The sequence below is a fragment of the Glandiceps talaboti genome, chromosome 13 (assembly GCF_964340395.1).
Source record: "Glandiceps talaboti chromosome 13, keGlaTala1.1, whole genome shotgun sequence".
NCBI lineage: Eukaryota > Metazoa > Hemichordata > Enteropneusta > Spengelidae > Glandiceps > Glandiceps talaboti.
In genome coordinates, this window is record NC_135561.1 from 5349760 (window position 1) to 5365821 (window position 16062).

Below are 16062 nucleotides of genomic sequence, written 5' to 3' on the forward strand. Positions count from 1 at the left end.
ACATTTTAATATATTGAAATACTTTTTTTTCAATATTCATTGCCTACAATATATAATGTATATAAGGGGGGAAATAATTGGTTATCGTTTAGTTTATAGCTATCCTTTCGGTGAATAAGTTCTACATTACACTGTGTACACAACAACTAAGCTACGCTTATGCACACTAACCTAACCCCCCCCCCCCCCTTTCATTTCATCTGGGCAATGCCACTTTGAAATTTTTCGTTATTTTGGTGAAACTGCTCTTGCTTAGACGTAGAGGTTTTCCTTTGACTCACTGGTATTACTATAAATCGTTCGAACAAAGGAAAAGGTTAACCCACGCAATTTTGAATACACGCGAGCTAGCAGACGACACTTGCCCTCGATTCGCATTAATTGACCCGACACGTCATCACACAGAGTTATTGCGTCACTTACCCGGCGACAGCGGCCGGTCACCTGTCTCTCACATGCTCGGTCCGTGCTGACTAACTACCACTGTACTAGACTAACAGGATGACTGTCTCATTTGGGACAAATGTGTTTAGTGGGTTGACTACCACCACCCAAAGCGTAAGGACAGTCATAGTATCTGAGATAGCTGAAACAGATATGGAGAACAAAGCGAACCAGCCTGAACGTTAAGATCGAACCAGCGACGAGCTGTGTGAGTCGTTGGTCATTTGTTTTACTGATATTGGACAAAGACTTTCTCCCGGCAAACATGGAAATCGAAGAAGTGTTAACTTATCTCGGATCTTTTGGACGCTATCAGCGATTTATATTTTTCCTAATATGTTTTGTAATGTTACCATGTGCTATGGTGAAGCAAGTGAATTTATTCCTCGGAGCTTCACCGGACCATTATTGTAGCTTGACAGACAACCAAACATATGAACTCGACTCGTCGTTAAAACAATGTACGATACCGCATGGTTATGACAATGACACTCGAGAATGGATTTGGGACCAATGTAGACGGTATGATTTAGACATTAATATAACAAATCTGACGTCAGTTTCTCCAGATTGTTTTACAAATGAAGATGAAACAGTAACATGTCAGAACTGGGTATATGACCGATCGAAGTATGACCATACAATTGTTAGCGAGGTAAGTGTGGCTCTAAACGTGACCACTTTTGATGTTCTATATTCGATTACGTCATTGTATTGTTTTAACAACTGTTATAAAGGGTGTTTTTGTTTGACAGAGCGAAAGTCGATTCCCCTACCCGGCTTTTGAGGTGTCTTGTCAGTTGGGATAACCGTAACGCCATTATTTATTGATGACTTCTACCTAGCCCCCTCAGATCACGGTTCTCTAAAAGAAGGAAACCTGAAATTTAAATTGCAAAAGAGAAACATTTCCAATTTTAAATTCAGTGTGGATAAAAATAACTGCGTTTTCATAAACCCAAGGTCAGAGACGACGAACGCGAACGTGACTGCATTAACAATTGACTTGTTCACACTGACAGATCCTTTCAATTTTAACGGTAAAATACATTGTATCGTAGGGTAGTGTGACAGATCTCACAGTTTCTATGCTAAAGCTCGTAATCTGGTAGTTTCGACAACGGGAACAATGCCTAGTGTCAAACGTACATTTTGTAAAACTCTAGTTTACTCGTAGACCCTTCGCGTGGGTCTATGGTTGACTGTGGCATCACACAGTCAGCACGATCATTACGTAAGCCTTGGTTCTTGACTATTGTGATGGGTATTGTCCACTCCACAAGCAGAGTTCACCAATTTGAGATCTTAGTATGACCATAGGGGAGCGTAGTATGTCGTAGATTGTTGTCTTCCTTGTCTATAGGCTAAAAATAACAACGTTTTGACTTGAATATATTTCCCCTACCTCTATGTTCTAGTATATATTGATATTTGTAGTAGCAGGATTCGTGTGATACTAGTATTTTCCTAAGGAAAACAACAATCTATTAGTAATAATACGTGTCCCTGTGGTAAGGACTATAGACTTGCTGTGTACAGTGTAGCTACATGTCTTCATATGGTGTTGTTGGCAAATAAGGGAATGTGGCACAATTTAAATGTTAAAATGATTTATTACCAAAATACAACTCGAGCTGTACTGTGGACCCAGTTAAAATGACAAAGTGTGTGCTTCGAGTTTGTAAGTCTACCTTTATAGGTGTATGTGTATACTGAATGGTATGGATTACACAAGTACTCAATGCAGACGTCTGGGAACCAAAAAAATCAATATTATTGAAGCTTGACTAGAATATTTTACGTTAAGGCTACGAAACGAGAATAAGAATTATTATTTTGATAATTATATAAAATATACTGACATATAGATTGTAGACAAAGAACTAAAGAGAAACTACTCAGTATATGTCTACTGGTATCGTGACAACCGTAAGAGAACGGTTATATTACAGTCACACAGTTACCCGGGAATACGTGGACTGGACTGTTACCTGCAACGGGAACCAGCACAAAACATTGCATATGTACGCCTCGTATCATTATCCTCACGTTTACATATTACATTACATGCATATGGCAATGTTGCCGGTACACGTAGAAAAACTTTACAATATTGGAATAGTTGAACATATGTGCACTTTTTAATCGTACTATTACACACCTTTGTGCCAATTCAAGTCAAATTATGACCATGGCCATATTACCCTAGTTTGGATGCCAACGTGGGCTCTAACTAAACCATGTGAGTGGTGGTGTAAATTGTAACGATACCGTATAGGAACTAGAGTCTAACAATATTATCCAAACCTTCCGATGGTATACGTAGCTATGCTGTCCATACAAAGTCTGATTACGATTATTAATATATTACTTTTTAAAAAGTAAATTAATTTTGCCACTCTGATGAAGACAATTGTATTGTTCAAAAACTCCATATTGCATTGTTTCCAACTTTCCATATGGTCAGGCGTGGGTTGTGACGCAGTGAGTAACTTCCCCCTTGACGTGGACAAAGATATGGTTAGTAATACTATACAATGAACTGAGTGGCGTGATAGTGTTCAGTGCCGTTAACCCTTTTCGTACTGCACCCGTTTCAAGGACATTAACCAGACACATTCTTTTACAATGCCTCTGTGGAAAACGTGTCCGTGAATTAGTATTTTTTTAAGATTACTGAATTTTAGTATAGTATTAGGTATCGGGATATATGAGATCGAATAAATCGGAGCAAGGCTATAGGCCCCGAAGCCTAGTATTATGCACCGTTTTTAGTACACCGCAACGTCTATCAGCTCGAGGTTACCTGAGAATACTTATGGTGTGACTGACACTTTACACCATGTAAAATCAAATGATCAATATGATTAGATCAGATTAGATTAGATCAGATTAGATTAAAACACTTTTCATTTTCCATTATCAATTTTAACTAGAACTATTCCCTTTAAATGTTTCAAGTTGGTAAATTCCAGTGACGTCGATACATCGTGCTCCCGAGTAGCCGTAAATACGAAATTTCGAAACCGGAAACACCTACTCGGGCTTTATACCGACGAAAACACTGCAATCACCGTGACGGTATAATTCTACAAGCGGAAGGAAATTCTACGAAGTGAACGAGTCGGATAAAAACCTCACATTTCCCCCTTCCCTTCCTACGTCACAGTGCGTGATATTACTGGAAAGTAGATTTACACAATGGATGTAGGTCGCGTCGTTTAAAATTATTCAATCGTGATGGTTTTCCCTACTAAATATAGATGAAGGTCACATTGGAAAGCTTTACAAATCTCAGACTGGGAAAAAAATAGACAATTTTATTCAACAACGAGTGATGAAATATCTTGTTATGACATCATACATGTATTGATGATAATGGTACGAATCATTGATTGAACTCGTCGACCGTCGTTTGCTCTTAGTATTACCATAGTGCAGGTCACCATGTTGAGTTGATTTATGTATTTAACTGACGAGGTCGCGACGAAATGTGTTGATATTGCTCTGTTTGTGTATTGCTCGTTTAAGTACGAAACTGTTTGAACACTTTCTGATCGACACATTGCCAAAAAAAGAATGTCGAAGTGGTGCGATAGCCCGATAAACTTTTCTTCGCGTCATGTGGCGATATCTACCATGCTGTTACGTCACTCCTAATCCCGTGACGTCACTGGCTCCCATCCCCACTTTTCCGTGAAAATCGTAATAGCGTCACAAGGTCAACCCAGCTTTTTCTCACCGGGTGGGGGTGGGTGTGGCACCACGTCTAGTCTACAGAGCAAGAAGTGTTATTGTTTGAGTTTAGATACTGACAATGAATGACGCATTTCTTTATCGAAATCAGTTTGTGTAAACCAAAATGAATACATAATATTTGTGTAGTTGGGTACTGCTATGTCCATAGTTTCTGTTTGCTTGGTGTGTTTACTGAAGTACTGTACCTCTCCGTGACACGCCATCGTTGAGATGAAACGATCACAAAATCTGGAATAAGTTTAGAAATACTTTGAATATCACAGTACAGTGGGTGACATACACAGGATTGGTGTAGCATAGGGTACCAGAATGGTCAGATAAAGTTGAATTTACAATCGACAAAGTACAAAGTTATGAATAGTGTAGCATCTTCAAAAATCAAGGGATTTCGACTCTACTGCACTTTGTATTTTGTTGTAGTCGGAATACCTTGACTATTGAATATGATAATGTGGGTGTATGCATACATGATGTATGCTGAGTGGTGTGGTGTATATGTATTCACGATTTGCTTGTATCTTCCCAAAATCCACACTAATACACTAAAAAAACACCGTGATGTATGTAGAAGAAGACAAAGGCTGCTTATATTATTGGAACATGCACATACACACATATACTTGTTACGCTCACATACATACATACATACATACATACATACATACATACATACATACATACATACATACATACATACATACATACATACATACATACACACACACACACACACACACACACACACACACACACACACACACACACACACACAGTATTATAAGATAAGTCAAGATGAGTCCAAACAAGTCGAAACAGGACAGCATAGAACTAACCAAGTAGACAGGTTACAATGTAATCATCTCATACTATTCTCTACCATATATTTGACATTATTTTCTTTGTTATCCCATCCAGTTTAATTTGGTCTGTGACCGAGAATGGCTCCTGGAGCTATCAAAGATCATGATACCAATAGGCAATATATTTGGTGCTATTGTTCTTGGACAAGTTGCTGACATGTAAGCATACCATGTGTTATGCAGTGTGATGTGGTGTGGTGTCATGTTGGGGTGGGTATGTATGTATGTATGTATGTATGTATGTATGTATGTATGTATGTACTTTGAAAAAGAATATTTATTCGAAACGTCGGATTTTACATCTATTTATACGGACTGATTTATAAGTGCCATATGCATTTCTATGTATGTATGTATGTATGTATGTATGTATGTATGTATGTATGTATGTATGTATGTATGTATGTATGTATGTATGTATGTATTTTCGTGTGCAATGTGTATAGCTATGTCTGTATAATCCACCTACCCGTGTATTAAAGTAGTATGTTGTATTTACTCTCACATGCCACCACTTATAAAAGTCAGTGAGGTTGACACGTTTGGCGTCCTAATTCCAGCAGCGTTGATTCCCCTGTAGACCTACACACCACACCTATGTTTGTGTACATGTATGTTAAGGCAAGGCTGAATAATGAGTTGACAATTATCATAAAAATGCCATTACTTGAATTGAATGTTTATTTAAAGGCCACAGCGTTTACAAGTGAGAAACTACCAACTTACTTCTAATAGTAGGGCATAGCAATGCACCTGCATGGAAGTTGCATTGTTTTACATGCTTTTAAGTAATAGACTACCTTATAAACTACATAAGGACCTGGGGTGCAATTACTGTTGTACTGAAAATAATCTAGGACTTATCTGCTACATCGAAGCATGTAGATGGGTGTTGATTTTGAAATGACCGCCATTTTGTTGTCTCCTTGACAGATATGGACGTAAACACACGTTCTTTACTTCGTTACTCTTCACCTTCGTTGCCGGATTCCTGACGACATTTTCTCCCAATCTTATCGCTCATCTGATAGGCCAGTTTGTGTTGGGATTCTTTCACAGTGCTGTGTACATTGTTGCCATGGTTATAGGTGCGTATCATGCTTTATGTGTGTTTTCACGTACATGTACATTGTTTTAGAGAAAAATGAAGTTCAACACCAAGACCAATATATAAACTCTCCTCGCTTCTAAGTGGTAAAGTTACACATTTTACAAACAAAAAACATTCTCTCTGAAACAGTAAAGTTTAGCAAATATTTAAATAGTGTATATTTACTGATAGGTGTCGAAAGTAAATGTTATATCTGTCGTAAAAGAGAACTAAATTTAATTATTCCAAGCTTACATGCAGAAAGGAACAAAATTGAACACATGTTTAATTCCACACATTTTGTTCTCATTGCCTTTTCTCCAGGTATAGAAATAGTAACCATGAATTATCGTCCCATGGTGATAACGATGTTCCTTAGTTTCCACGGAGTTGGTTCCATGATTCTTTGTCTTTTGGCATACGGTGTGAAAAGCAATTGGCAACGTCTTTTATTTACAGTGTCAATTTCATGGCTTATATACTTTCCATATTATTGGTAAGTAAGTTTATTATTGTACATTTCTTGAGTGTATGTTTCATGCCTGTCTTCGCATTCATAAAAGGAATACTGCCTTTACGTGATTTATCTACTCAAACAGCTTCTGCAAAACGCCATTTTCACAAGCCAGGGCATATTTCCAGTTATATCATCCACGAGCCAGGTTCAACAACTAAAAATATGCAATATATACTCTGGTCGTCTACGTCACGACAACGCGTGTCTACGTCATTGTTTCTGCTGTGTTCAAAAACCTCTCAAAATTGCCATTACATTCCCCGATTTTTTTTTTGTATTACTGGCGATGGTATAATTATATTATTCCTCAGTATTTTTCTTCATTCAGTCGGAAAATACGAGTGACCTAAGGGTTGTCACTAGGAGTCTAGCGACTCGTAGTGACAAGAGTCCCTTAAATCACTCGTATTTTCCGACTGAATGAAGAAAATGTTGGGATTGTGGTTTTACAACGATACAAAACGAATACATGTTAGTTTACCAGCTGCTTGCCAAAAACAATATATACCTGTACTTAAACCACCCTTTCCCATATCCAGGTACTTACAATTTACCAAGGTTGATATGTTTTCTTGTTTTAGAGACCAACTGTTGTTCATGTTATTTTTATAGATACCCTTCCGTTTGTGGAACTGTGCTATATCGATTCGCCGTATGGACCGATATTTTAAGGGTTGGACTAAATTTGCACTGGGTTTTAAAATCCGGTTGAAATTCAAATATCAATATATACCCTATAGCCTAGGTTATCATTTGGACTATGACATAATGTACAAACACGTCACAGACGATATTGACGACACTATTGATAATATGCCGAAGGGGTTCAATAGATAGAAAACTTGGGATTCATTTAGACTATGACGTAATGTACCAATTGAATGACGTTTTCAACATACTCAATAACGGCACACGTCATTGACGATATCGGCGACACTATTGATAATATGCCGAAGGGGTTCAATAGATAGAAAACATGGGATATAATAATCAAGTAATTTTATTTCTCACAGGTTGATACCCGAGTCTCTACGTTGGCTTATCGACCAAAGACGATACATGAAGGCCCACTCTGTCATCGACAAAATATCCAGACACAATAACATCGAACTGCCACCTAATTTCTTTTCAAAAACACTCCCTAGTTCTATGGACGAGGTACGAATTGAAAATTTGATTTTAGAATAACGCTTTATAAGTGTCAAGTGTCGTGTTACTAGAGAAGCCAGTTTACTTGAAACATAACGTTTTCTGACTTGATAGAAATCTTAGTGCTACATTTCAGTGTTTTGACAAAAAATAATTCCAGTCCATGTTTTGCATTTCAGCCCTTTTAACGACGTTGAGCATCTAAACTAGCTAATGTGGAGAAAATGTAGCAATGTTTGTTACATGTTTGTCGGATGAGGATGTTAAAATGTAGCAATGTTAGTAAGAATTTTGTTCATCCAGACGATGAAATGTAGCAATGTTAGTAAGATTTTTGTTGAGCCAGACGATAAAATGTAGCAATGTTAGTAAGATTTTTGTTGAGCCAGACGATAAAATGTAGCAATGTTAGTAAGATTTTTGTTGAGCCAGACGATAAAATGTAGCAATGTGGTAAGAATTTTGTTGAGCCAGACGATAAAATGTAGCAATGTTAGTAAGCAAGACCGGATGAAATGTGATAATGTTGATATAATTTGTTAAAAGCCAGACAATACAATGTTTCAATGTTGATAAGATTTTTGTATGGGTGGATGAAATGTATGGATGTTGCCAACTCAAATGACGTTATTTTAGGTTAACCGGTTTCTATCATAATATATATATATATATATATATATATATATATATATATATATATATATATATATATATATATATATAACCATACAATTCTAACCCAAATATTTCGAAGAGACTGAGCTCCTCTTCATCGGTGGGTCTCCAGTTCTGTCAAACAAGTCAAGTTCTGTTGCACTTGACTTGTTTGACAGAACTGGAGACCCACCGATGAAGAGGAGCTCAGTCTCTTCGAAATATTTGGGTTAGAATTGTATGGTTCATGAAATTATATATATATATATATATATATATATATATATATATATATATATATATATATATATATATATATATATATATATATATATATATATATATATATATATATATATATCGGCTTAGAAAGCTATCAACGGAGAACATTATATCACTCTTTACATGTAACTGTATCCCCTCTCATAACCGGTTACTGAATGAGTAGTTGTCGAGTAATTTCAATCGAAGGCTAGAGTGAAAAATAACGTGATTAATTCACCATATTACGTGCGTCACCATGGTCACACACTGCTGGTTTCAGAGGCCACGTTCTCAAGGATTTGATCATTTTATTTAACGTGCTTATACAGTAGCTACTTACGTTTAACGGAAATCAAAGAAACATATAACAATCCATTTGTGAAATCAAAGTTATCCAGCTATAACAATATAATGGGATGTGTTATGGTGACTCTCCAAGCCAGGAATGTTAAAATCACATCCCCACAAACTGTACTCGGTCTCAGTATTTTTATCAGTGGATGTTATATATTATAGTAATCATGCATACACTACAGTCCCTCTAGTGATACTAACTGAAGATCCGAAGAGTGACGTGTTTTTTTTATGAAATCGGTTTGCAAGACGAAGGGAAATGTAAAAAAAAAAATGGCGGAAAAAGGTGTCGATAGAAAATGAATTAAAGATGGCGCCGATTTGGTGACATCTTCATGTTCAGCAATGATGATCATACAATTAGAACGCACCTAAAGAATTCTCATGTTTTAATTCTGTCTAAAGTATAATACATCTATTTCTAAAGAAATCACTAAGCCAGAATTATGCATAACAAATCTCTCAAAATTAAAAAAATTCTATTTTGTGTGATTTCTATCTACAGCGACATCATCCGGCTACATTGTTATCGGCTTTTAAAAGACGTCACATTGCATTCAGAGTATTCGTCGCCTGTCTGGTTTGGTAAGTACTTCAATAATCGTTATTATATGCATACTCTGTATGGCAAATTCCAGAGATAAATTAGCTTACCGCACTGTAAATTAATTTTCCTTTTGTTTCTGCTTGCAGAGATTAAAGGCACATTATAAATCACTATTATTATTTATTGTATGCACTATAATTAATACTCGACTATGTTTCTAAAGATGTCAGAAATATCGTTTTACAGTGTGGTTATGTAATTCCAGGAAAATATTTATATTGTAAGCTTGGGGAATAGAATGTCAAAAACATTGGGTTGATCTCGGAAAAATCAATTAAAACTGTGTCTCAAAACTTGCTTTTTGAAATCCATGCGTTTTTTTATTCCTAATGTGTATTTTATTTTACCCAGTCTCACGTTTCTGAATCTGTGAGTCCACTGCACTCAGTGTATGAATTGAATTTAACACGGTCACAGATTCAGCAATGTAGGCTGGATAGTTTTACTTCTACTCCTTGTTTATAGCTTTTCCTGAAACACTGGTATACATAGAGCTGCATACTTTCCGATTGAATGCCATCCATCTCCATGTGACTTTCCGATTGAATGCCATTCATCTCGTGTGACTTTCCGATTGAATGCCATTCATCTCGTGTGACTTTCCGATTGAATGCCATTCATCTCGTGTGACTTTCCGATTGAATGCCATCCATCTCGTGTGACTTTCCGATTGAATGCCATTCATCTCGTGTGACTTTCCGATTGAATGCCATTCATCTCGTGTGACATTCCAATTGAATGCCATTCATCTCGTGTGACTTTCCGATTGAATGCCATTCATATCGTGTGACTTTCCAATTGAATGCCATTCATATCGTGTGACATTCAAATTGAATGTCATCCATCTCCATATGACTTCATAACAGTTAATCTAATTTTCTTGCCTATAGGTTTTCCATTTTCTGCACGTCATCCGGTATAAACATCAAAACGGCGACGTTGTTGATAAATCCATATCTACGACCCTTGGTTGGGGCAGCGGTCGAATTTCCTGCATTGTTCCTGACATGGCTGTTCGTTCACACAATTGGTCGACGAATCGTACTCTCCATCAGTATGATTTTAGCGGGAATGGCTTTGATAGCTTCGTCACTTACAAGTATGTTAAATTTGAGACGTTTTGTCTAGTATCAGTCAGTCAGTCAGTCAGTCAGTCAGTCTGCCTGTCTCCGACCGATGTATGTATGTATGTATGTATGTATGTATGTATGTATGTATGTATGTATGTATGTATGTATGTATGTATGTATGTATGTATGTATGTATGTATGTATGTGTATGTGTGTGTGTGTGTGTGTGTGTGTGTGTGTGTGTGTGTGTATGTATGTATGTATGTATGTATGTATGTATGTATGTACGTATGTAAACTAATTTTGTTGATAGTTGAGGGTTTGCATACTTAATAAATAGAATTTCTTTTCGTCGTTGACTTCATTCTGTCTACTCTAATTTCAAATGTCGTATTTTAAATTAAGAAATGTCAATATTATCCTAATTGCCAAAAAAAAGTGTATCACAAATACTTCATGTGTTGAATATAGAGAACCGTAAGGTCACTGTGATCAGTTTAAAATATCGACAAAGTGACACACGGAGTAATGTAGTACACCTTTGGGCATTGTAAGGACAATTTCCTAAATGTCTGCGTGATAATCCATTTCTCTCAGAGTGAAAGTATACATTTGGAGACCCAATTGGAGACCCAATTAAGATTATAAAGTGTTAAATAAAGGCATGTAATTTACATCGTCATCAATTATTAGTAACATTGTAACAACTTAATGGTAGCCCACGTCAACAAATCGACTATCAATTGTGAAATGGCCACAGGGAAAGCACTGACATTGTCTCCCCAATGACTTAGTTACAGGGATCGACATCGTGAATTTCTCCTACGCATACTCTAATATCACCAATATAACAACCTAATTTGACCTTCACTGGGAGAATTACAGCGTTAGATTGACAAATTTATCCCATTTTGATATCGACATATTTTCACGTCCACTTTTTTTTTTCAGACCAAATGATCATCGTTGTAGCGTTTGCGTTCCTCGGTAAACTGTTCCTCAGTTGTTCCTACGCTGTGGCACATCTAATGACGTTGGAGTTTCTGCCCACCCCTGTCAGGTAAATAGAATATGTCACATTACCAGATGGTCGACTGAAAAGCCACCTGACACTAGTATATGATATATAGTGTATCAATTGCTGATCATGATGTACTAATATAACACCAGCACTGCCTGACATATTATAACAAATATGAAACACGGGCCCCAGTTTATATAATATAATATATATAAATATATATATATATATATATATATATATATATATATATATATATATATATATATATATATATATATATATATATATATATATATATATATATGTATATATGTATGTATATATATATATACACTCATATATATACACATATATACACTCATTTATATATATATATATATTTGTGTGTGTGTGTGTGTGTGTGTGTGTGTGTGTGTGTGTGTGTGTGTGTGTGTGTGTGTGTGTGTTATCTTTCTAATATTAAATATTTTGCCACATATCCATAGGATAGGATTAATTCCAGGACGCCAGGCTAAATCCGCATTAAGGGTCAAATAACATCACGTGAAATTTCTCGACAAGCTATGCTATTCGAGTTATTTTTGCCTGTTATGTTTTTGTCCTTTGAATACGAAGTCTGACCATGGAAGTATTCCATGGTCTGACCAAGGATGTTTAAGAGTATGACAAAGACATACAATTCGTATGCAAACGTTATTTAAATGAATCTGTCAATTACATGACATGTACAAAAATAGATCCACTATTGTCTTTAATTTGGGAGATGACGTCACATTCAGCTCCACCTGTTCTGTATGTCAATGCGGGCGTTGGTTTATGTTTACCAATACTTTATCGAACCCTAGAAACCAAGCCCTGAGCTCTGTATATGGAAATACCAAATAACTAAAGGTAGAAACACTGGAAGACAACTTGATGTTAACGGTATCGTTAAAACATAGACGTATGTGTTTAAAAATAGTATGGTAATAAAGCCAGCTGTTGTCTTCTGTGTGAATGCTTGGTATCTGATCACCACAGTCGGTATTTTATCTTGTCTTTTTGATCTGTTTACAGGGGTGTTGGTTTTGGAGTGGCCATTGCATCTGGCTGTGTTGGAAGTGCAGTGTCCCCATTCATTCAAAAATTAGGCGTTGCTTGGCAACCACTACCATTCGTTATATTCGGAGGTACCACAGTTGTTGCTGGCGTTCTCGCACTTTTCCTACCCAAAACATTCAACCGAAAACTACCAGAAACGTTTGAAGAAGGGGTAGCTATGAAAAGGTAAATTAAATATTAAATATGTCCCTACTCATGTAAAACAAGAATTGTTACATTGGGTCATGTTTTATCAGTATATGTACGTTTCTGATGACCTGATAGCTAAGATACTCGTCGTTGGCTTTCTAATGTAACGTAGCATGAACATATTTTGGAGCCAACGATGAATGTCAAGGCTAATCGCCTGACATAAGAATTTGCAAGAGAAAGGGGACACGATATTGGGATGAAGCAGAGTTAATGACATCCAACAACCACATACTGATGAACAATTACTCCTTTGTGTTCTTATCTATATAACTGTACAGTTTATACTAATGAGATGCAATTGACCCGACTTATTTACCAATCGATACATTGGACTATAGACCCTCAAGTCACCAGTTCTCATGTTTCTGATCGGAGCATTGGACTTTGAAGTGTTGACCATTCATACTATATATGTAATATTAATAACGTCAACATAGTGCAACGAACTTTAAACAGAGCTGGATGTTACATAGATCATAAAATGATTTAGATGCTAGTTGTCCATTTGTATGTGGGCTAGATGAAACGTTTTGTTGTCCACTTACATTAAAAAATGATTATGTAAGTCATATATGAATATATAAATATTCCTATATGTAAATTCACTAGATGTTAATATTTTAAGTGTTGATACTGGTATTTAGACACATCGTATCACAACTGACAATCTCTGATGAAGTATTTGACAATGATATATTTTTATTCTTACAGGAGTGACAGTAAAACGAAAAACGAAATCAAAGAGGCCGAATTCTCTGACCGTATTGGGGATGAAGAAGGCGTAAATCTCTAATGTGACTGCGATTACGTCATTCTAGATAGCCGAGATGTCATGGAAAGAAACTCTTTACTGAAACTGGTGTTGTTCCATTAACTCTCCTTTCCCGTACCCCTACCCCGGCCCCTACCCCCATTACTATGGAATCAGCTTCAGACAGACAGACAGACAGAAATATTCATTGTATATTCAATGAATGTGAATTCGGTGCTAGGAATGAAAGAAGAAAAAATGGACAGTCACTCCCCAAGGCCATTTTAGGGTATTTATCGTAGCTTCCAGATCTCAACTTAAAAGGGACAAATTTACATGTAATGAAATACATTCCCTTGTTATGCAAATTTACCAAGGGGGAGAAAGCTCTCACCAACCTATAAATGCAATGAACATCCGGGTAATTCGAAATAAATATGTCGTTCCCCACTGCCCAATGACATTGAAATTCATGACATTGTTTTAAATGTCTGTTGTAAAGTTTACGACACATCGTCAATATTTATTGTTTTATCAGGGATAAATTGTAACATTTGACCTGTTTTATTTGACATGGTCATGGTAATTCAGCAGGTTTTTACAACAGTTGTGTTTTAAATGTGATATGAATATTTTAACATACTTGAATATTAATCTTGATATTACATTTGAATGGCTGGCGATCGGACAGCGATTGACAATATCGGTCACATCTTGAACAGCGCCACCAACGACACCTATCATGTTTTGAATAGCGCCATCACCGACCGATCTTACAGTCTAAAATTCTGTGCTTCAAGACTACATTAGGCCAAATGTTAATTCTAATAATGATCTCTATTTCTTCACTTCACAACTTTTTAGACAGTTTGTGAACAAAAACAAATAACTGTAAAGAAAGGAGAAATAGTCATAATAACTGTGCAAATCACAAAGCGACATTGTAATCTTGTGACTGCCATTTCTGTACAGTACTTTAAAAAAATTATATGGCAGAATATGTTGCACATTATATGGCTGTCATGTTAAAAGTCTAACTTTTACCAAATAATTTTTGAAATCTGACATAATTTCAGTAATTCAAGAAAACAAACAGTAGTGTGTGTGAATAGAGGGAATGCAGAAAAAACAGCATTGTGAGTGGTTCTGATAGTCTATAGCAATCAAGACTTGGAGTACCAACCATGACTGTATTTGACAGTTGATAAAAAAAATCCCTACCCAGCCAATTTGTGTTTTAAAAGGCATGGAATTTGAATCATACATACATTTTAGTCAGATCAGGGAGACATTTACAGTATTATTTACTGGATGGATGTTACATAATGTGTTCTAAGACAGTTTTTATCAAAACTTCTAGTTTTATTAGTGTGAATGAATGTTTTACAAAGTTGGCAGGTGTGTAAGAGTGCTATGTAAAGCTTGTAAAGTTTTAACCCAAACAGATAATGTTTTGATCAGATTCCCAGGATCAGGTTATAGCAGAAAACTACAAAAAAATTTACAAGTTTACAGCAATAGTAGAGAAGAAAGTACAAATTCACAAAGTTAATTTATTTATGTAGTGTATAATGACAAAGTTAATTTATTCATGAAGTGTTGTCATTACTTCCATATTAAGATTCTTATGTTTGTTGGACAACTTCTCTGTACGCATAAATTATCATTGCGAGCATGCTTAATCTTTTTTCTGTGTTTTACAACGTGAGGGCAGTCTTGTGGAGGGGTTGTTAAACATTTAACAATCTTGAATTTGGTTTTCCCCTCAAAGTCTTCTAGATTTTTGGGTGCCACCTTATAAAACAATATCAATATAATTATAAATATCAATATAATTAACATAATGATGTGTTTCATATGATGAAAACTTAGAATGTTTCACCAACTCCACAAGACACTCACATTGCAAATCATTGGAAAAAACTGTTTAGCTTGCTGCAAACTGAAGATGTGTGCTCTTTCTTGAGGCAGCTCCAATCTTTACTTTTTAAGTTGTTTTCACAAATCGGTTAAAAGCACAACAGAGAGTTCACATAAAATGTGACAAAATTGATGATTTGAAATCAGCTGCCAAATGCTTATGGGATGTTTGTTTTGATTGGTATTTTACAACAAAAAAATGCAAACTGTATTTAAAATTTAGGGAGGTATTCTCTCTATGCATTTAATGTTTTATAATAAACTATGCAATATACATGTTGGTGTGATTGTTATTTATTTACTCTT

The 16062-nt window shown here is 35.9% G+C and overlaps 1 protein-coding gene across 1 annotated transcript; it reads left to right on the top strand.

Annotated features, from left to right (window-relative positions):
- The first annotated feature begins 396 nt into the window (after positions 1 to 396).
- Positions 397 to 16016, top strand: LOC144444827 (organic cation transporter protein-like). Its single transcript, XM_078134372.1, has 10 exons — positions 397 to 1099; positions 5119 to 5222; positions 5997 to 6151; positions 6478 to 6649; positions 7684 to 7828; positions 9597 to 9676; positions 10589 to 10797; positions 11720 to 11828; positions 12849 to 13058; positions 13797 to 16016. Exons 1-10 carry the CDS (start codon positions 710 to 712, stop codon positions 13876 to 13878), a joined length of 1656 nt encoding a protein of 551 aa, XP_077990498.1. The 5' UTR covers positions 397 to 709; the 3' UTR covers positions 13879 to 16016.
- The last annotated feature ends 46 nt before the right edge of the window (positions 16017 to 16062 follow it).